Source organism: Misgurnus anguillicaudatus, chromosome 11, assembly GCF_027580225.2.
Source record: "Misgurnus anguillicaudatus chromosome 11, ASM2758022v2, whole genome shotgun sequence".
Classification (NCBI taxonomy): Eukaryota; Metazoa; Chordata; class Actinopteri; order Cypriniformes; family Cobitidae; genus Misgurnus; species Misgurnus anguillicaudatus.
The window spans coordinates 1,842,960-1,868,059 of NC_073347.2; the positions used below are offsets into that span (position 1 = coordinate 1,842,960).

General features: G+C 39.1%; 2 protein-coding genes across 3 annotated transcripts in view; both read right to left on the reverse strand.

Moving 5' to 3' along the window:
• Nucleotides 1–25,100, reverse strand: part of dst (dystonin) — a 194,082-nt gene that overhangs the window by 84,518 nt on the left and 84,464 nt on the right. The window contains exons 29-40 of the mRNA XM_073872803.1: nucleotides 24,500–24,657; nucleotides 22,748–22,926; nucleotides 22,303–22,441; nucleotides 21,410–21,603; nucleotides 20,957–21,119; nucleotides 20,776–20,859; nucleotides 20,376–20,483; nucleotides 19,724–19,822; nucleotides 11,486–11,632; nucleotides 8,048–8,136; nucleotides 7,849–7,942; nucleotides 31–7,272 (exon numbers count right to left, since the gene is read on the reverse strand). Of these exons, the coding sequence (XP_073728904.1) occupies nucleotides 31–7,272; nucleotides 7,849–7,942; nucleotides 8,048–8,136; nucleotides 11,486–11,632; nucleotides 19,724–19,822; nucleotides 20,376–20,483; nucleotides 20,776–20,859; nucleotides 20,957–21,119; nucleotides 21,410–21,603; nucleotides 22,303–22,441; nucleotides 22,748–22,926; nucleotides 24,500–24,657 (8,696 nt within the window). The remainder of the gene's footprint in view (nucleotides 1–30; nucleotides 7,273–7,848; nucleotides 7,943–8,047; nucleotides 8,137–11,485; nucleotides 11,633–19,723; nucleotides 19,823–20,375; nucleotides 20,484–20,775; nucleotides 20,860–20,956; nucleotides 21,120–21,409; nucleotides 21,604–22,302; nucleotides 22,442–22,747; nucleotides 22,927–24,499; nucleotides 24,658–25,100) is intronic.
• On the reverse strand, nucleotides 11,639–19,717 carry LOC129416038 (uncharacterized). 2 transcript variants are annotated; one of them, XM_055170267.2, is made up of 3 exons: nucleotides 19,304–19,717; nucleotides 15,287–19,234; nucleotides 11,639–14,055 (listed from the first exon to the last, which is right to left on the reverse strand). In XM_055170267.2, exons 1-3 carry the CDS (start codon nucleotides 19,358–19,360, stop codon nucleotides 12,046–12,048), a joined length of 6,015 nt encoding a protein of 2,004 aa, XP_055026242.2. In that variant the 5' UTR covers nucleotides 19,361–19,717; the 3' UTR covers nucleotides 11,639–12,045. The 2 variants fall into 2 exon arrangements, with proteins under 2 accessions (XP_055026242.2, XP_055026241.2); XM_055170266.2 differs by having other exon boundaries at nucleotides 15,287–19,717.

The window sequence follows — 25,100 nt, forward strand, 5'->3', positions numbered from 1 at the left end:
CTCACTGTAGGTTTGATTTGCCTAACACACCTGTTGGTTAGAGCTGGTGACAATGGTATCGTCTGTAACTTCAACTGTACTGCTCTTAGCTTCCATACTTTCATCTGAAACGACAACAGTTGCCCCCAAAAGACTGCTTAACTTTTCATAGACTTCTTTAAGCGCTTCCTGATCTCTGCTATTGGAGATGCCCTGGATCATCTCCAGTAGCTGACACTGTACTAGTCCAACATCAGACTGATGATACGACTCATGATAACCCTCATCAGCCGGACATTTCCGATCATCTCTTAACTCTAGACCAAGTCCGTGTTTTTTCAAATCCAGAAGGATGTCTGGATCCCTGCTTCTGTCATGTAAGTTGGGTTGATTAGCAGCAAAGGGTGAAGAGCGGTGTTGAATGATTTCAATCATCTTCTTAATGACTTGCCATTTCTGACTTTGAATCTCATCCACACTTGCTTCTTCCACCTTCATTTGAACAAATTCATTTAAAAATGTCTTTAAATCACTGTTGCTCATTATTTCTGGAACTTTTTCACTTTCTGTGCATTCCTGTTGAGAGACTTGAGAAGGTTCCTGATGAACCACTTGAGATTGTTCACCTGCGCTTTGTTCGGTACCCCGATCTCTGACAGAACAACTTGGTAGTTTGGAGAAAGACTGCAATTCTTTCAATCCTGTAAAAATGTTCTCTGAACAAAGACCTGAGGTCATGGCTGAGTCTTTTCCCTGTTCATTGTCTCTTTCAAAATCTGATTCATCTGCTTTGGTAATCTCAACTACTGCAGTGACATTTTGGGGAACATGGTTACATAATACTCTTTGCTCAGACAATTGTTCTGTGTTACGTGTACCACTGTTAGCATCTGAAAGACTAGCATCAGTAATCATTTCAAGTGGTAATGGGTCAGAATGTACTGCAGTTATATCTTTTGGGTTGATTTGAAGAGAGTTTTCAGAGTCATCATTTTGTATTTTCTTACTGTCAATGCTGCCTTTAATGCAGCGCATGTTGGATTCAGGTTTTGCCAGGGGAAATTTTTCGAAACTCTTGTCCTCATGTTTAACCACTCCTTTATTATCTGTACTGTCAAAATGATCTGGTCTTTCACTTGCATTACTGGAGTGTTTAGCTTTATATAATTCTTTAGTTTCAGATGCCATTTCTTTTGTTTGAAAATGCAAATCCTCAGCTAATGTAAGCTGATTATCACTCATCAAACTGAGCTCTGCTGTAGTCTTCAAATGGGTTGATTGTTCCTGTGTTAGTGTTACAACTGGTTCAAGACCTACAACTATTGCTAGCGAAGCACTTAAGTTTTCACAGAGTTCCTCGCTAGAGATATTTGTTATTTTTGACTCGACTTCAGAATCCACTACACTTTTTGGTTGTCCTTTGTCAGAGCAGATATCACTTTGTGATGAACACAACATTTTAGAGTGACTCTGCTGCCTCTCTGCTTTCTCCAGATGGGCCACCTCATTGACATTTGTTAAAGAACCTCCAGTTTCACAAGAAACATAGATGACAAAATCATTCTCATTCTGACTTTCTGTCTCATCTTCCTCCAATGTGAAACCTCCTTCTCCTTCATCTATAGTTTCTAGCTCAGTTTTAGGATTCTTGAAGTGACCATGAAATACATTATCATCTCCCCCTATTCCAGCAACGTTGTCAATCTCATTGTCTTGGGGTAAAGTTTTATATACAGCTGGACTAACATCACACAGAGTGTCATGCATGGTTAAGGCAGATACTGTGTGATCCTGACTACTGCTTATATGTGCTACATTTGAAGACACCTGTGATATCTCATCTGATCTTGAGTTTACTGAATCTGTTTGATTGAGCTGATCTCTGGCAATATCAAGCATCCTAACAGCTACTCTTTGGTGCTGCAGTGAATGCAACATTCTCTCTGCCTCTTCATCATCCAACATTTCCAGTTGGCGGTCATCTGAAACACTGTGTAAACACTTTCCCTCTGAATCAGTGATGGCCTCCTTGATCAGCTCTGAACAGAGAACATTTCTACTGACATCACCAGAAATCAGTCCCGTTTCTAAAGCCTCACAAACATTAATGTTTTCTTCAATGGCTGCATCTTTAACAACCACTTGAGACTGTTCATCTACGCTTAGTACGGAACCCTGATCTTTGACAGAAGAACTTGGTAGTTTGGAAGACTGCAATTCTTTCAATCCTGTAAAAATGTTCTCTGAACAAAGACCTGAGGTCATGGCTGAGTATTTTCCCTGTTCATTGTCTCTTTCAAAATCTGATTCACCTGCTTTGGTAATCTCAACTACTGCAGTGAAACTAGGGGGAATATGGTTACATAATACTTGTTGCTCAGACAAGTGTTCAGTGTTACGTGTACCACTGTTAACATCTAAAAGACTAGCATCAGTAATCATTTCAAGGGGAAATTTTTCAGACATTTCTAAATTCTTGTCCTCATGTTTAACCACTCCCTTATTATCTGTACTGTCAAAATGATCTGGTCTTTCACTTGCATTACTGAAGTGTTTGGCTTTATATAATTGTTTAGTTTCAGATGCCATATCTTCTGTTTGAAGTTGCAAATCGTCAGCTAATGTAAGCTGATTATCACTCATCAAACTGAGCTCTGTTGTAGTCTTCAAATGGGTTGATTGTTCCTGTGTTAGTGTTACGACTGGTTCAATATCTACTACTATCGGTAGCAAAGCACTTAAGTTTTCACAGAGTTCCTCGCTAGAGATATTTGTTATTTTTGACTCGATTTGGAATCTTTTTGATTCCAGTTCAGAATCCACTACACTTTTTGGTTGTCCTTTGTCAGAGCAGATATCACTTTGTGATGAACACAACATTTCAGAGACACTCTGCTGCCTCTCTGCTTTCTCCAGATGGGCCACCTCATTGACATTTGGTAAAGAACCTCCAGTTTCACAAGAAACATTAATGACAACATCATTCTCATTCTGACTTTCTGTCTCATCTTCCTCCATTGTGAAACCTCCTTCTTCCTTATCTATAGTTTCTAGCTCAGTTTTGGGATTCTTGAAGTGACCATCAACTACATTATTATCTCCCCCTATTTCAACAACATTGTCAATCTCATTGTCTTTGGGTAAAATTTTATATACAGCTGGACTAACCTCAAATTGAGTGTCATGTATGGTTAAGGCAGGGACTGGGTGATCCTGACTACTGCTTACATGTGCTACATTTGAAGATACCTGTGAGGCCTCATCTGATCTTGAGTTTACTGAATCTGTTTGATTGAGCTGATCTCTGGCAATATCAAGCTTCCTAACAGTTACTCTTTGGTCCTGCTGTGAATGCAACATTCTCTCTGCCTCTTCATCATCCAACATTTCCAGTTGGCAGGCTTCTGAAACACTGTGTAAACACTTTTCCTCTGAATCAATGATGGCCTTCCCGATCAGCTCTGAACAGAGAACATTTCTACTGACATCACCAGAAATCAGACCTGTTTCTAAAGCCTCACAAACATTAATGTTTTCTTCAATGGCTGCATCTTTAACAACCACTTGAGACTGTTCATCTACGCTTTGTTCGGTACCCCAATCTCTGACAGAAGAACTTGGTAGTTCGGAGGAAGACTGCAATTCTTTCAATCCTGTAAAAATGTTATCTGAACAAAGACCTGAGGTCATGGCTGAGTCTTTTCCCCGTTCATTGTCTCTTTCAAAATCTGATTCATCTGCTTTGGTAATCTCAACTACTGTAGTGACATTTGGGGGAACATGGTTACATAATACTCTTTGCTCAGACAAGTGTTCTGTGTTACATGTACCACTGTTAGCATCCAAAAGACTAGCATTAGTAAGCATTTCAAGTGGTAATGGGTCAGAATGTACTGCAGTTATATCTTTTGGGTTGATTTCAAAAGAGTTTTCAAAGTCATCATTTTGTTTTTTCTTTATGTCAATACTGCCTTTAGTGCAGCCCATGTTGAATTCAGGATTTGCAATGGAATATTTTTCAGACATTTCGAAACTCTTGTTCTCATGTTTAACCACTCCTTTATTACCTGTACTGCATGTGTCAAAATGATCTGGTCTTTCACTTGCAATACTGGAGTGTTTGGCTTTATATAATTGTTTAGCTTCAGATGCCATTTCTTCTGTTTGAAGTTGCAAATCCTCAGCTAATGTAAGCTGATTATCACTCATCAAACTGAGCTCTGTTGTAGTCTCCAAATGGGTTGATTGTTCCTGTGCTAGTGTTACAACTGGTTCAATATCTACTACTATTGCTAGCGAAGCACTTAAGTTTTCACAGAGTTCCTCGCTAGAGATATTTGTTATTTCTGACTCGATTTGGAATCTTTTTGATTCCAGTTCAGAATCAACTACACTTTTTGGTTGTCCTTTGTCAGAGCAGATATCACTTTGTGATGAACACAACATTTCAGTGTCACTCTGCTGTTTTACTGCTGTGTCCAGATGGGCCACCTCATTGACATTTGGTAAAGAACCCCCAGTTTCACAAGAAACATTAATGACAAAAACATTCTCATTCTGTCTTTCTGTCTCATCTTCCTCCAATATGAAACCTCCTTCTTCCTCATCTATAGTTTCTAGCTCAGTTTTGGGATTCTTGAAGTGACCATCAACTACATTATTATCTCCTCCTATTCCAGCAACGTTGTCAATCTCATTGTCTTCAGGTAAAGTTTTATATACAGCTGGACTAACCTCACATTGAGTGTCATGTATGGTTAAGGCAGGGACTTGGTGATCCTGACAACTGCTTATATGTGCTACATTTGAAGATACCTGTGAGACCTCATCTGATCTTGAGTTTACTGAATCTGTTTGATTGAGCTGATCTCTGGCAATATCAAGCATCCTGACAGCTACCGTTTGGTCCTGCTGTGAATGCAACATTCTCTCTGCCTCTTCATCATCCAACATTTCCAGTTGGGGGTCATCTGAAACACTGTGTAAACACTTTCCCTCTGAATCAGTGATGGCCTTCTTGATCAGCTCTGAACAGAGAACATTTCTACTGACATCACCAGAAATCAGTCCCGTTTCTAAAGCCTCACAAACATTAATGTTTTCTTCAATGGCTGCATTGTAGAAACCATCCAATATGTTCTGCTTTTCCATGATCTGTAAGGCGACATTACTTGATACGCAACCTTGACTGACAGACTTTTTCAAATCTGACATTGTGGGGCTTTCATTATCTTCAAAATCACATTCTCGTTGCTGTAAAGTAAGTACTTCTAAAAAAGTCTTTTCATCAATAAGTCCTTCATCGAGTGCAGCTTCCAAGTCATATCGTTTTCCAGAGGTGACATCTAAAATCCCCCCTTCCTTAACTTGGGCTCTAAGATGGATGCAATAATCTCTCACACGTTTGTCATCCCACAAAACCTCAGAATGTGGGAATTCAGAGGTTGTTTCTATAGCGCTGGTTGTTTCGTTGGATAATAGAGGTGGGGATGCTGAAGGTCTTTCTTGGTCATTTTCAATAGTATCAGTATATTCAAACTGATCAACTACTGAACACATGTCAGCCTTGCCTACTTGACTGTTGTCTTTGTTTGAACATATAGAGTCCTTATCTGCTTCGTGAGGTTCAATTTTAGTCCCATGTTCGCTTCTGCTTAGGAAAGCATCACCATTTTCATCTATTACAAAGTTCTTAACATCTGATTCAGTGGAATCCAAAGGTTCACATATTTGCAATTCTTCTAAAGCACCAAGGCTGCCAATAAGAGAGTCCTTTTCAGTGTCGGAAATGTTTTCGTTTAATGGAAATTCACTGACACCCTCTAAATCATCTTTTGTATAACAAGAGTTTATCCTGTCAGCACATTCTGATTCAGACGTATCAAAGAGTAATTTAGCCATTTTATTTACTTGCCTATCAAAAATTAACAGTCTTTGACCTGACATTGGATCCATATAGCTATTCATCATGAGGTATGAAACAAATAACTCCTTTGCCTCAGAAGGTGTTGGGGCATTTGTGGCACTTCCATCACTCTTTATTTCTTCATCGAATGTCTTAAATCCTTCAAGTTGTAGCTCGCGCATAACCAGCCAAGAGGAAAATCTGTCATTTAATTCATTGATATCAGGGAACACATCTGGGATTTCTATTGTCTTCAGCAGGTCTTTTGTAAACAGGTCAATCATGTTATTCTGCACTGCAGAGTCCATGTCAACCACCTCAGATTTTTCAGGTATATACAAGGCTGTTATTGTCTTTCGCTTTCTGAGCAGTTCAGATGCCAGCTGTTCTGTGACTATTTTTTCTTGAAGAAAAGTTGAGAAGGAGAGAATTTCACCAGCATGAGGCCAAAGGAGACCCATGAAGGCTTTCTGTCTCTCGAGGACTAACAATGCGCTGCTGGAACTCATTAACTCACACTGGACGGCCTGATCAACTGTAAGTCTTGCCCCATTGCTAGGATTAACAATACCACCGGTTTGTGCTTGGTGGCTCAGTATTTCACTCGCAGTGTCTTGATCAATCAGACCCCCATTTAAAGCCTCTTCAACAGTTAGCTTTTGGCCTGTGCTGGGGTCCACAATGCCTCCTCCAAATAACTGCCTGCTCAACAACCGAAGCAAAGAGTCTTTATCAATATTGCCTTCATGCATAGCTCTCATAATGTTCACATCTTCCCCAGTCAGGGAAACAGTTCCATCTTTTCCACCCTTCACAGGAAGCAGTCGAAGTCTTGTCGGTTCATGGATTCGGCTCCTCTGTACAAGCTCAATCAGTGAAACTTTTTCTGCAGTGTTGGGATCAATCAAATCCTTACAAATGTTTCTCCTCTCAACTATCTGGAAAAACAGTGAGGAAGGTACCAGGCCAAGTTCAAATGCACTCTCCAGATTGAGAATATCTCTGGTGTATGTCGGCCTTAGCCCTCCAGCCGCCAGCTGGATTTCAATAATCTTTATCGCTGTTTGTTCAGATATAGCACCATTTTCTAAAGCAGTTATAACCGGTAAGGGTCTCGAAGCGAATTGGGGATCATGCACACGCTTGTTAGCTTCATTCAAGTCTTGCAGTTGCTTGAACATTGCTTCATCCAAAAGTCTGTTTCTGAATGCCTCTTCCAAGTCTGTACACAATTGGCGTTCAGGTAAAATGAGCCCAGTGGTTATAAGCTGGGCTTCAAGAAGACTGAGTCCTGTGTTGTGGTCAAGGAGACCATTCTGCACAGAGCAACCCACAGTCATGACAGCACCACTTTCAACGTCCAAAATGCCTTCAATGACCTGCAATCCCTGGTAAGAAGAAAATGACGTTTTAAAATACACGTTCAAACATAATCGCAAAAAAGTACTTTTTGATTTTAAATATATAACAAATACAATAAAACACACTCACCCATAAGTCAAGTCTATGGATTGTATTAGCACATTTGCAACAGTTCAAGTCAGCGTGTCACACAGCAAGAAAACGTGATGTAATAAAAGCTTACATGCATCTGTGAACAGAACTCTCAGTATTTTGCAGAACAACACAGTTAGAGAAAAAACACAATGAATTATGTTATGTGCAGCGTGATGAACCACATGAAGACAAGGAAAGAATTTTGCCGGCTAACATGCATTGTTTGTTTACAGCATACTCAGTTTACCACAAGTGTTTTAAACCTATTCAAATAAGAACAGAGTGACTTTTTAACTCTGCAACGTGGAAGTAACAAGGTTAGATTGGCTGCGACTTCTGTCAAACCATTCCAGATATTTTGTGAAAAGAAATGTTAGTCGTGCAATAGTACTCAAGACAGAGATTTTCACACAATATCCAGCATACAGTATAGAAACATCATTGAGCCGATAAGATCTTAATCTCACCGGATCAGCGGCGCACTGTTGAGACAGCTCGCTGTAGGCCTGATTAAGAGATTTCAGCTGGTCTTTCGCTTCTTGCTTTTCTTCCTCAGTCATTTTGTTAAAAGAATCATCAAGTCCTGTGAGACCACACATAGCTATGACAGATGAAAAATGAAGTATACTTGAATTAAAGCATTCAAGGGTCTGAATTACAACATACTTGTCACTGTGTTTGGTTAACATCAGCTGTGTTGTTCTTATTGCTTCTGCTATTTGTTCCTTCTTAGTCACAATTTCTTCCACTGATGTCTGTCATAAAACAAAACAACACTACTTTTTTAATTTGATTTGTGAAATATTAGTAAATACCTATTTACTGTATTAGGTACACTTTTTTTGAAGGTAACCATGTTACACTGCTACTCAATATGTACAGAGTAATATGAATTAATACATATTATACACATATCTACTATAAGGTTAGGTTTAGGGTTATGCATAATTAAACAACTAAGATAAATAACCACTTCACTTAACATTTCTTGTATAGAAAAACCAGTATGTGTAATTGTAAAGATTTATCTTACACTTTGATGTAAGGTGGTCATATTTAAAAAAAAAACATATTCTTTGATTTGATCTTATAGAGTAGACCCAAACATATTTACACATTACCACATGCTCAAATGTGTACATGACATTACATTAGATAAAGCATAATAGCTATCAATTGAAGTTAGTGATTTTCTTTGCCTTTACTGTAAAGATTTCATGTGTGTATTGTCTTGTGACATTTATTACATATTTGGCACGACAACCATAAAACCTCCAAACGAATGCTGTTTTTGTTTTAAAAACAGTTTTTTTATTTTCTAAAACATTTCCTTTTGTTGGATGTTTACTTAATAAGTTATGTTATGTTTGTTTGTGCTATATATATTAGCAAAAAAATAAGTGATCTATTTTCTATTTAACTGCATAAATTTGTCATGAAATTTGATGACAAATTAGACTTTCCCCAGAATGAAAACATCCTCTAAGCAGTGAAGTATGGTCGAGGAAGCATCATGATTTTGGGCTGCTTCATTGTCTTTGGACCTGGACCGCTTGTCATTGTGGAGGAAAATTAATTCCCAAGTTTACAAGGATATCCTACCCGGTAATCTCGAGGTGGCTCTCCTGAAGAAGTTAGGTAATTCACACGAATAATGACCCTAAACATCAAAGTAAATACAGAATGGCTTCGGAGAGATAAAATCCACCTTTTGGAGTGGCCCAGTCAAAGTTAATAGACATGCTGTGGAATGACCTCAAGAGAGCCATTCACACTATACGTCCTAAGAATATGGGTGAGCTGAAGCAGTTCTGTAAGGAGGAATGGTCCTCAATTACGCCTAGACGTTTTGCAGGTCTAATTCGCAGCTAAAGGAAGCGAAATATGACCTCTGCCTTTACACACACACAGAAAAGTGCTCCGCCTAGGGAGCAACTGGGGTTTAGGTGCCTTGCTCGAGGGCACTTCAGTTGCAACCTGCCAGTTGTAAATCACCTTTGGGTTACAAGCCCGATTCTCTTACCACTAAGCTAGGAGTTCCCTAAGCAGAAAACCAGGAAATTACAAATAGTTCACTTATTTTTCTTGCAAATGTATATATTGATTAATATTTTAAAATGTGAAGACATTTGTGTAATTGTAAGTGTGCCAAATCCATTCTGGAGTAATGGTATAGTTTATGATTTCAGGTTATGTTGTCATGTAGGTATTTTTGTCTAAAGAAGTACACGATAGCGTGACAGAATGTATGTTTGCTCTGCTTTTTGTCAATCAAAAGCATATTAACCTCAAAAATTGTGTATGTTAAAACACTGCAGCATGAGCTGTGTGCATTCTTAATTCATGTTAAGATGTAAAGATAAAAAGGCTTTAGTGCAGGGGGAATCTATACACACTACAGCATGGGCGTAAATTTCATCTGACAATGAAGGGGACAATAAACGTAACATTTCTCAAAAGCAATTTTGGGGGGCACAAATAATACAGCCAGAATTGTACTTATAAGGATATGTGTACACAGGGGAAAGCCTACATTCTTCTTCCAAACCATTCATTTATTGTAATGTTTTTTAACCTGTTTACAATCAAGCCACCATTTAAAGGATAATTTCAGTATTTAACACTTTGAGTCTCATTTCTGGTTTGTTTCGGATGAACTACAGTGATGGACACAGAAATTTTGACAATGGGTCGTGTCTTGACTTTTTGACTCGTTTAGAAGCGTTTCTTGACTGCTTCAGAATGGAAGTGGTGAGTAGCACAGTTTTGAAAATGAACGTTAAATGTTGTTTTAATGACATGTCTGTGCATGGCCCTTGACTTCCATTTTGAAGCAGTCAAGAGACGCTTCTAAACAGGTCAAAAAGTCAAAACACGACCCATTGTCAAAATTTCAGTGGCCATCACTGTAGTTCATCCGAAACTAACCAGAAATGAGACTCAAAGTGTTAAATGCCGGAATTATCCTTTAAACTTGAAGTTAACTTTAAACGTAATGACTGTTAGGTAGCATTATAATCGCTGACATAGCAGCCATGTGAAAATATTTTTTTCATGACTAAGCATCATCTCTATTAAAGAGAAAAGAATCACTTCATTCGATGTTTAAAGTGAATAAAATTGCCTTGACAGTCTACTTACTGGAGTTTTACTGTAATTACTGAAGAACTTTGTCTCTCACTGAACTTGTGAGTGTGTGAATTGCAATCAGAAGTGATCATCCCTATGCCCTATTCCCTTAGAAGCTCAAAACTCTTAAAATACAGTTGGCGAACAGAGTAATGAAAAACAACGTCATTTTCTCTTTATCCAGAGCGACTGTTTTTGTGGCGTCTCCTTCGAAGACGTGCCCTTCAAAGGGGTACAATTCCGCTTTGAACACACCCAGTGTACCAAACCACTGTGAGGCAAAGGAGAGGTCACTAAAATGTTTCTAAACTTAAAAAACATTTTTGCTCCATTTGCATTTCTATTGTGTTAATTCTTACACACTTATTTAAACTACATATCTTTCTTTTTTTTATAATACGCATGATTTCATGGTATTTTTAGGGGGGACAACCCATAGACAGGGGGAACTGCGCCTGCACTACAGAATACTACTGAATGTTTATTGTCCTGTGTGACTTTATCACACTGTTTATAACATAAATGTATCTAAAGAAAATGTGCTTGTGGAAAACATTCAAGAGACTGTTATTGAAGTGTCTTCTGTAACAGTGAGATAGAAAATGATCCATCCACTGGCCCTGGTGTCCATGAGAATTACTGCTTAATAATATTTACAATGGTTATATAATGAAATGTCTTAAATGGTTTTTGGGGAAATTAATTGATATGCATATTTCAATATGAGTAAATAAAAAATGTAACAATGTGAACAATACAAAAATTTGACGAGAGAAACAAAAATCTTTATTCAGAGACTATACACAAGTGAAATAGCTGTGACAAAGGTCACAAAAGATTGAAGTCAGTTTTCTGTAATCGATTGTTAAACTGATGAAGTTAAAATGGCTAGATCAGAAGAGACCTGTAGGATTGAATGCTGGGAACCATAAAACATCTGAAGGTGGTATATTGTGATTGATTATATTGCTTTACCTGGGGCTTACTAGAGCTCTCAGTGCTGGGTTTACCATCACTTAGAGCCTTTCCATCATTGTCCAGGTTCGATTTCATACTGGACATCCAGTTCAATAACTTGTTAACCTTATCGCCATGCTCTTTCTTCTCATCCTCAACAGTTTTCTAAATTCATTGGAAAGAAATTGTGTGGTGGATTAGAAATCAATGTAAACAGTAGTTAACAGTAGAACAAGCTTTGTGTTTGGATAAAATATACAACAAGGACTGAGTATAAAGCTCCTAGCCATTTTAAATAAAATGGTGCTTGGCAATAAATTAAATATGCCACCAGCATAAATATGCCAAAAAAAAGAAAAACATGGATGACATACAATATATTTTTTAAACAATATCTTACAAAAGAAAATAAATCCCATATTTTAAGAATTCCCTTTCCACCATTATTATTTTGATATTTGTCAGGATAAAAATACACTTTTATAAAACTTCTGCATATAGTCGCATTAGATTATGATGCAAATATACTGGTCATGTCATCTATAAAACACAATTCACCAACATTGTGCAGAACCCTGTCAGAAATGTTGATAGGTATAGAAGTATTGGAATGATGAAGTATTGCCCGTGCTGTGAGACTTTGTAGCTTCAAGAAGAAGGAACCCGGTGTGGCTGTCAATGACACTCTTTTCAAGAGCTTCCATAAAAGTCATTTTTCGCTTGGTTTTGGGGCAGGTGATACTTTTGGTCTGGGAAGGGTCGTGTTTAAGATGTGCAGCTGTCGCTTTATCAATCAAGCAATTCTGTATCGCAACCTCTAGTGAAACTCTCTCCTGACTATCTGGGATAATGAGCCCACCAGTGGCAAGCTGAAACTCAAGACACCTCAGTCCGACATCTTTGGGGAAGAGGTTCTCTTGCATCGCCTGAGCCACAGTCAAAGTCTTTTTGCTCTGAGGGTGAATGATGCCATAGTAGGCTTGTTCACATTGCTGGAGCTGCCTAACAAAACCTTCGTCTAGGAGACCTCGGCGTTGTGCTTCAGTAATCGAAACCCTTTCTCCAGATGCTGGATCACAGATGCCTCCAGTGCAGGCCTGTGCTTCTAGCATCCTTAATGCAGTGAGTCTGTCCACAACGTTTTGCTGGAGGCCTTTGAAAAAAGGTAGTCTTTTCTTCAAAGAGACCTCCCAAAGTCCCGCAACAGGACTGTTTGGAACTTTCGAGACATTTCTTCTGGAAATCAGAAGATCGGCAAGCTCAAAGATACTGAGTTGGCCACTCCTGTAGCTACTAAGCTCATCTGCACGGAGAATTTTCAGACTAAGAGCATTTTCTATGCAAAGCTGCCGTCCACTCTTGTGGTCCTTTAGGATGTGCACATGATTCCTGCTTGAGTCCATGACTGTGGTCTCCTGCCACTCGCTTTCTTGCTGTGCAAGAAACAGATAGGTTGTCTTGTCAATGTATCCAGCTTTATAGGCTTCATAGCCAGACATTTTGGCACCATTAGAAGTGTTGATGACCGATACTCTGCGTTTGCTTGACGGAGAGACAGAATAGAGATGCTGATCACCGAAAGGTAGAAGATATACTCCACCATTAACATCGTAGACGGAGATCCTTAGTAGTTCACTATAGTACGCCTTTTGCCCTGTATCTGGGTAGTGGAAATCTTTTGGGTTACTGACTGGATCGTAGAGACTTTGAAGAGTGGCCTGATTTATAAGCCCCTGTTCTAGTGCACAATCCATGGGTACCTTAATTCCAATCAATGGATGAATCAATCCTCCGGTAGCGATTTGAGTTTCAATAATTGCTTTCCCTCTATGTCGGTCTAGAATTCTCTCTTCCATAGCTTGAAACACTGAAAGAATCTTTCCAGCATGGGTATAACCACTGACTGCTTTATAAGCATCACTTATTTTGTCCTTGAGATCCTCGCTAATGATGCCTTTCTGAACGGCATCTAAAGGAGAGTAACCTTCGCCTGTCATAGGATCAATGATGCATCCTGTGGCAGCCTGTGCTTCCAACAACTCAAGGGCATGGCTTTTTGATATAAGTCCTTCCTTAACCGCATCCATGAAGGACATCTTCTTCTTGCTGGACTCCACGTAAACACCTGCAATCGAGCACGGTTTGCCAATAAACTGAGCAAGAGATGCTTCCACCTCCTCTATAGTAATGAGGCCCATTTGGAGTTTGAGTGCAATTTCCTGAGTTATTATTTTGGTTTTAATTAACTTTTTAATACTAATCCGTCCTCTTAGACCTTTAATTTTATGGGATGTAGACTGAAAAGAAGAGTCGGAGCCAATGGATGACTCGGAATCAGCAATATTGAATGAAACACTCTGGCTTTTACCAGATCTTCCTTTATCATACAGTGAGCTTTTCTTGACTGTGTGGTCGGTGATCTCACTTTGACTGTTAGTAACCATCACTTGGTTCGTCTGTTTTTCATAAACCGTAGAACTCTGGAAAGAGATAGAATTTTCAGTTGTTGTCTTTGTTTTCTCGCCGATTACTTGCATTTTGACCTGTCGCAGCTCCTCCAGTACTTTTTCCTTCTCCATTGCAGATATCTGTGAGCATAAGATTATTCAGGCTATAATGAACATTGGTGCAATAAAATCATATACACAACATGCATATTAGACTAGATCTTGATTACACACCAAGGACGATACCATAATTATAAAGATAAAGTTTTAAAAAAATCGTTCTAAGTTCCCTATCCAGCTAAGACCAGCATAAGCTGGTAGCTGATTTTAGCTGGTTTAAGATGGCAGTAGCAGGTTTAAGCTGGTCCTCCCAGCCTGTCAAAGCTGGTCTTCCAGGCTGACCAGCTTAAAAAGTGACCAAAACACAGCTTGACCAGCTAAAAAAGTGTCCAAAACACAGCTAGACCAGCTTGCTACACCAGAAATTCCAGCTAAAACCAAGGTGGGAGACCATCTTAAACCAGCTTACCAGCTTATGCTGGTCTTATCTGGATTTTTCAGTAGGGTTAGTCCACATCTACAACTGTAACAGTAATGATACAGAGAAACGACATAATTGGGATTACTTTCAGAGCGTTTTTTTTTTGAGCTATTCAAAATCCATTCAAATTAAAAATGCTTGCACTGTTAAAACGTGGAAATTGCAATGCGCCTTCTTAGAATAATGTTATCATTTAATGGGTTTGGTCGCTAACATGGTTATCATCACAGTTATCTTTATAGTTATCATTCTTTGGTTGTAAACAAGCATTTAAGAAGCTTTACTGGGCTCTTCTTTTACTAAGCAGCATACAATATACTTCTATGGTGAAGTCACTCTTGCCTCTTGCATTGTTTACATTTACTTAATTTATTTTTGGTTTCCTACATCTATGTAAATATAATTTATTTTGAAATCTTAAACTAAATCAATAGTGCACATAAAATCTTAGTTTGTAAAAGACTAAAGGTAAAGTGTGTGATTTCTACAAACAGAACTGCAAAGATATTTAGCTTTCACAAACATGATTTCCTAACACTCGTTTTGGTCTGGAAAAAGTATTTAATTCTGGCCCAATGTTGATTCAGAACTTTACAAGCAAACAGAACTTTGAGAAGTAACATTGAAAGGCGCTATATAAAATAAAGATTATTATTATTATTATTAAAAGAAAAATTGTTTGACACACTTTTCGGGAAGGACACCCAACAGATGACTTGTTTGTAATTGCATCAATACAGTATCTGCATAACATACAGTTGCATCCTACTTTAACATGCATAAATGACACACTTTACCTTTAAAAAAATGTAAACCGTTTGTAAGTCATACCTCATAGCTCATTTTCAACTTCATTAGCTCCCCTTCTAGGCTCCGCTTTGCTTCTTCGTAAGTCGCCACAGTTTTCTTAATAAGCTGCAGTTCGGTCTTGAGCTTGAGCAGCTCACTATCTTTAGCACACTGATGATTGGTTTGTCCAAGAGCTTCTAGTTCCTTCAGATGCTTCTGCTCAGAGCTAACTGTCACCTCCAGCTTTAAATTCTTTTCTTGTAAAGATTTCATTTCTTTGATGTATGCAACTATCTGGTCCTTTAGAGACCTCGCCTCTTTTTCGGAGATTTCCAATTTCTGCTCAGTCTCCGTCAGCTTTTTCTGTAGCCTTTCTATTTCATTCGAGCTGTCTTTTTGAATACTGTCGAGTTGATAAATACTGGTGTTTACCCTGATCTTTTCAGTTTCCAACTCAGAAATCGTTGATTTTGCTTTGAGAAGTTCAAGGTCAAGAATTCTCCTCTGCCTCTCAGATTCATCTATCCGAGCTTGCAGGTCGCCAAGCTCATGTTCAGCATCTTGTTTGCTTTTTGTAACGTTTACAATGGAGGCTTTCAGCTTCTCAATTTCTTGAGAAAGGTTTTTGTTTTCTCTCTCGGCCGTTTCAGCCGTATGCGAGTGCACCTTTGATCTCCTGTCGTAGTCTTGTTTGAAACGTGATTCTTGAAGTGAAAGCTTTTGCTCCATTTCAGCCTGCACCAGCTGTAGTTGAGTCTCGTAACCTTTCTTTTGTAAGTCAAGTTTGCCATTAAGATCATCAAGCATTTTTTTATAGTTGTTTGATTGTTCTCCCAGCTTTTGTGACTTTAACTCAGCAGCTGCTGCTTCTTTTTGCTTCTGTTTAAGCTCCTCTTGTGTTTGCCTTAACTTCTGCTTCAACTCTAAGATTTGGTGATTTAAACTTGAGATTTTCTCTTCGGTGGAACTTCTTTCTTTCTGAGAGGTGACCAGTTCTTGCTTTAAATTCTTTTCTTGTAAAGATTTTATTTCTTTGATGTGTGCAACCATCTGGTCCTTTAGAGACTTTGCCTCTTTTTCTGAAATATCCAATTTCTGCTCAGTGTCCGTCAGCTTTTTCTTTAGCCTTTCTATTTCATTCGAGCTGTCTTTTTGAATACTGTCTAGTTGAAAAATACTGGAGTTTACCCTGATCTTTTCCGTTTCCAACTCAGAAATTTTTGATTTTGCTTTGAGAAGTTCAAGGTCAAGAATTCCCCTCTGCCTCTCAGATTCGTCTATTCGTGCTTGCAGGTTGCTGAGCTGATGTTCGGCCTCTTGTTTGCTTTTTGTAACGTTAACAACTGAGGCTTTCAGCTTCTCGACTTCTTGAGAAAGGTGTTTGTTTGCTTTCTCGGCGGTTTCGGCCGTATGCGAGTGCACCTTCGATTTCCTGTCGTAGTCTTGTTTCAAGCGTGATTCTTGAAGTGAAAGCTTTTGCTCCATTTCAGCCTGCACCAGCTGTAGTTGAGTCTCGTAACCTTTCTTTTGTAAGTCAAGTTTACCTTTAAGATCGTCAAGCATTTTTTTACAGTTGTCCAACTGTTCCCCGAGCTTTTGTGACCTCAACTCGGCGGATGACAAATCTTTTTGCTTCTGTTTAAGTTCTTCTTGAGTTTGTTTTAACTTCTGCTTCAACTCTAACATTTGGAGATTCAAACTTGAGATTTTCTCTTCAGCAGAATTTTTCTCCTTTTGAGAGGCGGCTAGTTCTTGTTTTAAATTCAGTACCGATTTATCAGTGTTAGAGCTCAGTTCTCGTATAACAGAGCTCTTTCGTTGGAGTTCTGCCTCCGACTCTTTCAGTTTGAACTGAGTTGACATACATTCTTCAGTCATTCGCTGTAGTTCATCTTTTGTTCTCTTCAGAGTGGAACTAAGATCATCAAACTCCACTTTTAAAGCCTGTAACTTCTGGTCAGCTGTTTGCTTATCTCTCTGAAGTGACGAGATGTCCTGTTTCAGGCTAACCGTGGCCTTCTCTGAACTTCCACTGATTCTGCTAATAGTTTGTTTACATTTTACAAGCTCATTTTCAAGCTCTCTAACTTTTGACATGTTCTTCTTACTCTCCGATGACTCCCTCTGTGATTCTGTCATGGCTTTTTTCAAGGACATGTTCAGGTTATTTATCTCTGCTTTTTGTTCCTGAACCTTCCGATTAGCCAGATTCCTCTCTGTGCTCGCCGAATTCAGCTCTGATTTTAGATTTGTGATATCTTTTTCATAGTTAGTTATGGTCAGTGTTAAAGAGTGGATCTCTTGCTGTAGCTCTGTTGCCTTTTTGGTTTCTTCATTGTAATCTTTCAGTTTGATTTGAAGCTCGTGGGATATCTGGGATTTGTTTAAAAGCTCTTCTTCCACTATTTTTATTTGAGATTTGGCACTTTCAGTTTGCGTTTTTAGTATATTAATTTGCTGTTCCTTACTAACAATTTCTAAGTTTGCTCTATCGAGATCAGCTTTAACATTTTTTACGGAGCGTTCAGTCTCCATGTTAATCTTTTTCAGTTCTTCAACTTTCTTAGTTAGTTGTGTCGCTTGTACAGAATTTTTCTGTAGCTCTAATTCAAGGTTCTTGATCTTGACTTGAGCTTCCTTCTCAGTTCTTGTCTTCAGATTAATTTCATCCTTTGCTCTTTGTAGCTGCTCCTTTAAAACTTCGGACTCACCTTTCAAGGTTTTTATCTTTTGATCAGCGTGTGTTTTGTCTTGCTGGAGCGACTCAATACTTACCCTAAGATGTCGAGTATCGCTTTCCAACAACTGATTTTTTCGATTAAGTTCATTCATCTTAAAAGTGATCTGCTCTACTTCAGTCTGTTTGGAAGACAACTCATCTTCCAAGCACCTTAACTTGTGTGAACTCTCCTGTTCATAGGAGTTCCATTGCAGAAGTTTTGCTTGGTTGACCTTGAGTTGTTCTTTCAGGCCATCAACCTCAGTTTTGTGAAAAAGCACTCTCTGATCTAAGGCAGATTTGTCTCTTTGAAGAGACTTGATTTGTTCCTGATACATATAGACAGACTTCTTTACTTCGGAAGACTCTTGTCTTAACTCCTCTGATTTCTGTCTCATGTTAGACCTGTCTGCTTCCATTTCCACTTGAAGCTTTAACAATCTGTTGTTTGCTTCTTCTAAGAGTTCCTTGAAACGTTGTGCTTTTTCCTCAGCCAAAGTCTTATGAACAACCACAGAGTTCAACTCAGACTTTAAAGTCTTGATCTCGGTTTCAGCACGCTTCTTGCCCATCGCAAGCTCCTCCATTTTGTGATGCAGGGCCTCTGCCTCAGAATCAGAACGGAGTATCTGAGAACTGCTCGTAAAAGTTGACAGCTGCGCACCTTCCTTGGCAAAACCCAAAAGGGCTTCACCTTGCTTAATTCTGACATCTGACTTGTGAGCCAAATCCATCTCCATGATCCTCACTTGGCTAAGGAGCCCCGCCTCCACATCTTCCTTGGCCCTCAGTTCCCGTTGCAACGTACGACTGTGCTCCTCGAGGCCCTGTACATCACTATCTTTGCGACGCAAATGATCTTCAAGCTTCTTGCGGGCCAGCGTACTGTCCTCTATGCTTTTCTTAAGGTTGCGGAGGCTCTCTTCCAAGGAGGCCTGTTTGGCCTCTGATTGCTGAACCTGTTGCCGGGCACGATTCAGCTCTTGATCAATGGATCCCTTGCTCTTGATTGCACCTTCTAGTTCAATGCGGTATTTCTGTACCTCATACTCAGCCTTTGACTTCTGTAAGGTCAAGTCCTCAACTGACTTTTTTTGCATCTCAAGATCAGCTCCCATCATCTCCAGCTGCTGTTGCCTGTTGGACAGCGAGGCTTCGAGCTCTAGTACTTGACGCCGGAGTCTAGAAATCTCCTCTTCACTGGCAGCTTTCTGCATCTCCATGCTCTCAGTCCAGCTCATGTACTCTGCCCTTTCCAAAGAAATCCTCCTCTGAAGAAAAAAGACAAAGTCATCTTCGAGTCTACTACTTAAAAGAGGTGGCGATTTTAGTCCACTTACCAAAAAAGATGGCCCACCACCACATATATATGTGACCTTCAGTCGTTTCCAGGCCATACTCCTATCTCCGAAAGATAGGATCACCAGCAACGATACAAAATAAAGCACTGCGTGCCATTTTGTATCTAAATAAATGCCCAAGCATTAGGAAGATATTGTTTCACAAGGATCCCAGATGCGTTGAGAGGTCAGAAAAAGTGTGGCCAAAACTTTTTGCTAAATTGAGCTATAATGTGCAGATCTCCAAAAGCAAGATTTAAAATGTATGTCATAGTTTTCATGTGTCATCTTACTTGAATAACACATGCCTGGGAGCACAATGTTACAAAGTAACGTTAAAATATAGACACAACACAAAAAACAACCCCGAGTAGCATGTCAGCCATGACCCTAAAGCAAATAAAGGTAAATTTAGCCTACCTCATCCTCCTCTGCCCTCTTCAGGGTTTCACCTGCAAACTTCACATACTGTGTCATGAGAGTGACCAGGGCAGTGTAACGTGTACGAAGGTCCATAAACTGAGGAGAGAAACAGGGAAAGTTCACACATGGTCAAAAGAAAGGCACTGTAAGGATTATATCCAAGTTCAAAGGGTGCGTCCGAAATCTTTAACATGCTGCCTTCAGGGGCAGCATTCCAAGGCAGTAAGGCATCAAGGCACATCCGAATCCAATGATTGCTCTACTCCCTGACTCCTGAGATACCTTCATTCCACTATACTATACATGTGTGTGTGCTGGGAATGTGACTGGTTGAGTGAGGTCGAGTACAAAAAAAATGGAGGCCAAGAAAGTGGCTGTATCACAAATTTGGTGTAAATAAAGTTATATTTTCACTTTTTACACATTTTTATTGCATTTCTAGCGAGAAATTAGTATTGTAGTTCTCAAATATGGGTGCTCTCTGTTTAAATTTCAAACTGAATTCCATTAAGCTGCCTTTAAAGGCTGTCTGAATGTGTCTCCCAGAGTGAAGTCATTGCCTCATGAGGCAGTGAGGCAACAAGTCAGCTGCCTTCGTTTTCGGACGCAGACACAGTTTAATTAGACATATTATTGTTTCCTGTCATACCTCTTGCTGAATGACATCAGATGAACTCTGCCTCTTCCTTCTTTTTACAGGTGACTTATGCTGAGAGTCAACCATGGCTCTGTAGGTCATCAACTGCAATTCATAGTCCTCAAAGAAAGGAAACAAACATTACAAACATTTATATAAATTCTCATATAAACAATTTTACTTTATAATATGGATACTTGGAAAACAGTATTTTTTGTATAGTACGATTGTATATTAATGCTATAAGATTTAATACTATATTAGTTTTAAATATATCATGGTAAAGTGCTTTATGTATATGCTATTGAATAAAAACCACATCCATATACCACAGTACAACCATGGTGTCATACCAAAAATAAATCAACAGCCATACTATTGAACATAAGTGTATTAAAGTGTCTCATCTTACTTTTACTCCAATTGCATACTGCTCAGAATACTTCTGGCACTCTTCAATTTTACTCTGTTTCTGTTCAATGTCTGCAACCAGAACCTAAAAATACAAGCAATGTCATCATTTAAACGAATAAAATAATAGTAAGAAGAACTAACATGTTAAAAACAACTTGGACACAACAGTGCTTTCATACTTTCTGCTGGTTGAGGAACTCAGCCAAAGCTTTGCTGTCCTCAGGTTGATTCTCTTGGGCCTTGAGCTGTCTGGTTTCCATTTCCCTGACCCACTCATCCAAGCTGATGTATGTGTCTTTATAGTACTTGAGAGATTTACTGATGCCCTCCAAGTCTCTGAGCCTAAGCAAATTGAAAGACGAATCCATCTTTCAGTTACTGAACAAGATAATTAAACATATTCCTGCATTATAGGAACAGCTAGAGCAAGGGTAGGCAACGTTGGTCCTGGAGTGTCACAGTCCTGCAGATTTTACTTCCAACCCTGACAAAACCTCCTCCATCTGTAGTTTTCAGGTGACCCTTTAGACCTTGATTAGCCTGTTCAGATGTGCTCGATTAGAGCTGGAGCTAAACTGTGCGCTCCTGGACTGACGTTGCCTACCCCTAAGCTAGAGAAACAACTGAACGACCTGTTTTCGATCTGTGAGTGAATGTTTTGCCATCTCTCTTTCAGTTGATCAGCCCTTTCCTTGTGCCAATCCAAATCAAAGTCTCTTTCATTGTGCGTCTTAAACATGCGCTCGCTGATCACTCGAGACTTCTGCAGCTCATCCTCCAGGTCATGGAATACCTCACGTCTCTCATCGATTTCAGACCTCCATTGCTAAAAGTAAAAAACAAATAAACAACATTTATAAAAATGTATGTATTTGCACAAAATTACTTTTAATTACCCTACAGTTTTGATTAAACAATCCAAATTACAGTATGTCATAATATGAAAAAAAAACACTGAACTTGTTTTAGCAAATCTTATAGACCGTTTTATCGGATGCAAGCGTATTGCCACGTTTATGAGCTTGGCTCGAAGTCAACTTCCGGCCTCTGTTTGTTTATCGGTTTGGCTAATGGATAAACTGACCTTTGGAACAATCTTGCCAAAAAAAAATGTTGGTTTGCTAAAAGACGAGGGAAGACGATGAGCATGGATCACCGCTGTGCAGAGGTTTGGCAGCCAGGCAGAAATTGAGGAATCTGTAGCTTACATTGTATACATTATTTTACACAGTTACGTTAGCGTAGTGTAGCCCTTACAAAAATTAACCATGGTTTTATTGTGGTAAAAGTGTAGTAACCATAGTTTTTTGGTGTGTTGATTACTATCAGCAAAACCATGGTTTTACTACACTAACCATGGTTTTTTGGTTTTTACTGTAGTAAAACCATGGTTAATACGCTTTAACTATGATGTGAATTCATTAATTTACTCATTATTTTGTTGTTATCATAAATATTCTACTCCAGAGGGACTGCGGAAGTCTACCAGAAGTTAGGTTTGGGCCTAAAAAAAAAAAATGTGTACCTTGAGAGTGCTCATGACACCATCAATAGATTTGACGTTGGCATTGATCAAGTCCTCCTCACACAACTTGGCTTCATAAAATTTGACCAGAGCTTCTGCACTTTGACTGTGTTTCACCACCAAACTCACTGTCTTTAGCCTGAGAGGAGAAAAACATACATTTGTAACCCAGCAAATTCAAAACAATTCAATTACCTATTTCTTTCACATGTTTGCAGAGAATGGTTATCAAAAGTAAGTCTTTTTCACATTTTCTAGATTGATAGAAACACTGGGTACCCAATTTTAGCAATTAAACATGTAAAAAGTCAGATTGTCATGATATGTCCCCTATAAGTTAACTAAGGGTTGAGGTACTGGGTCACTCCTTAACCATCATCCCTTTCCCCTCCATCCCCTCCCTATTCATCTCTACATATCATCAATTAAGATGAAAGTTACTCACTTCTCCAGGTAGATGCAGCACATGGAGTAGACCTGGTTCATACTCTGTATAAGGACGTTAAGCTCAGAGGAAAGCGTGGGGACAGATGGAGAGGCGGCGGCTTGCCTGAGGAAAACCTCACACTTCTCCTTCAGGTTCTCCAGGTCTTCATCCAATCTCTCCAGCTCCACCTTTTTCTTCTGGTTGTGGGACAGACGTTACATTAAATGAGACTAAAGCAGCATGGTGTATAAAGACTATCATAAAAAGTGATTTAAAGCAACTTATATATTCATATATATTTAAAGCAACTTAAATATTCAGCATTAACCTGTCAGTTACTTTCCTTGTTCATTAGAACAAAAATGCATGTATGTGAACAAAACACAACAAACTCAATACTGCTATGTACTGCTATAATAAAAACAGACTGGATAACTGGATAAGGTGTCCTTCAACGTGATGCCCAGCCGATGCGCGACCAACGACCACCGGCTGAACCAGCTCAACATAAAGGACTGCCCGGTGGCCCGGGGCAAGTGTGAGAGACGTTCGGGCAAGTAAAAAGTATTGTCACTTGCCCGATCGGGCCAGTGCTTTACCCTCAGTCACTAAAATATATTTTCATCAATGTATATTATTTTACATCTTGGAAGCAGACATTTACTTGGGTAAAAAACACAACGAAGAAACAATGCAATATTTTGCACAATTTGCTGTCAGTTTACATCTAAAGCAGAAAAGTTGGCAGCCTTTTTTCGTTGGAACATGTCTTTTGTATGTATACCATTATATTTGACTTTTGAATTATTATTTTTAAATATGTGACACTAACATTTTTTTATTGGGGCCAGTGAAAATTTTGGCAGGGCAAGTGAAAATTTGAACCACTGGCTAGACCGGGCCAGTATAAAAAATTATTTGCGTTGAGCCCTGACCAGTTTAATCCGCTTACCCGTTTCATATCCCTTTCGTGTTTATATATATGAATATATATGCATCTCTTTTAAGGGTTTTTCTCCTCCTAGGAGTTTTCCCACAGGGTTTTTCTCCTAGGGTTTTTTCATCCCCGGGAGAGTCAGCCAACCTTAACTGAACTTAGCACTTTACTGTATATGTTGCATTATTACTACGCTCGCTTGTACGGTTTATTCTTAGCCGCTGAATTCTACTTCTTATATTATCTATCAATTATTCTGTGTTTTCCCCTGCATATATTCATGTAAAGCTGCTTTGAAACAATTAACAATTGTGAAAAGCGCTATATAAATAAAATTGAATTGAATATATTTTAAAGCTCACATAACACATAGTGTTTCTGCTAATCTTGTGCTTATCTTAAGTAACTATAAAGTAGTTTTACATCCTTCACATCCCTGAAGAGTCTTTAGTTTTATCAGATTTACAAAAGACTGACCAGGTCTACTGAAAAACACAAGATCCTTAAGGCGTACAACGGGAGGAGTGTACTTGAAAGTACACTGAAATTTGGCCATACAAAATAAAGCAATATTGAAACTTTCCGAAACTTGTAGGCCTATAAACCCTGGTGAAGTGCATTTGGCACAGAAATACTATGTCATATGTCAAGCTACTTTTTTGACACTTTGCCTATATTAAGCATGAGGAATCCAACTCTTAAACAAGTCAGAATGCATGAAATAGCATTAAGTGCATTTTAAGGGGTTCTGTGGTAAAGCTGAATCTGTGAATATTGTACATGTAACAGTGAGCCACTGAAGGGGACATATTGTATGGTCCTTATTCACAAACCTCTTGTTCAGTGATACGCAGCAGGCACTCCTGCAGGTCGTCTCTGTCCAGCGGTGTACGGATCCTCCGAATCAGCTGTTCCTCATGAGCCTCCACACGCATCCGGAAGTTACGCACTTCAGATATGAACATGTTGTAAACAGACTCCTCGTGTTCCTCTGAGGGAGTACCAAAAGGAGAACATCAATATTGACTCCACATGCACAGTTTGTGTGCCTGTTTGCATTTGTTAGAGAAACTAGAGCGAAAATCTTCCAACTCAAGCTTCATTACCTATAACACTGGCTAATATATTAGATAAAAAAATTTCAAAAATGCTGTCGGGGAAAAAGTTAAAATTCATATTTAAACAAATTAACTGTAGCAACTGAAACTGGGAGCATTCACTCTATTGATAGTCGCTACGTCGACTTACAGCTCATTGGCTAATTCTCAACTCCCACATCTCATATCTGATGTTCACTGTAACTCATGACACTAAAGGGATCGCACATCGGCCGCGCCGTTCTAAAAAAATCGAACACATTATTTTCTATGAGTATACGCACACCAGCGCCGCCAGGTGGCGCCTGTCAGCGCCGCCCAGCTGTGACTCAGGAAG

Coding starts and splice junctions, on each gene's coding strand:
- LOC129416038 (XM_055170266.2), bottom strand. CDS start 19,360: ATGGCCTGGAAACGACTGAAGGTCACATATATATGTGGTGGTGGGCCA. Junction 14,056..15,286: donor AGTTGAAAATGAGCTATGAG/GTATGACTTACA, acceptor TTATGCTCACAG/ATATCTGCAATGGAGAAGGA.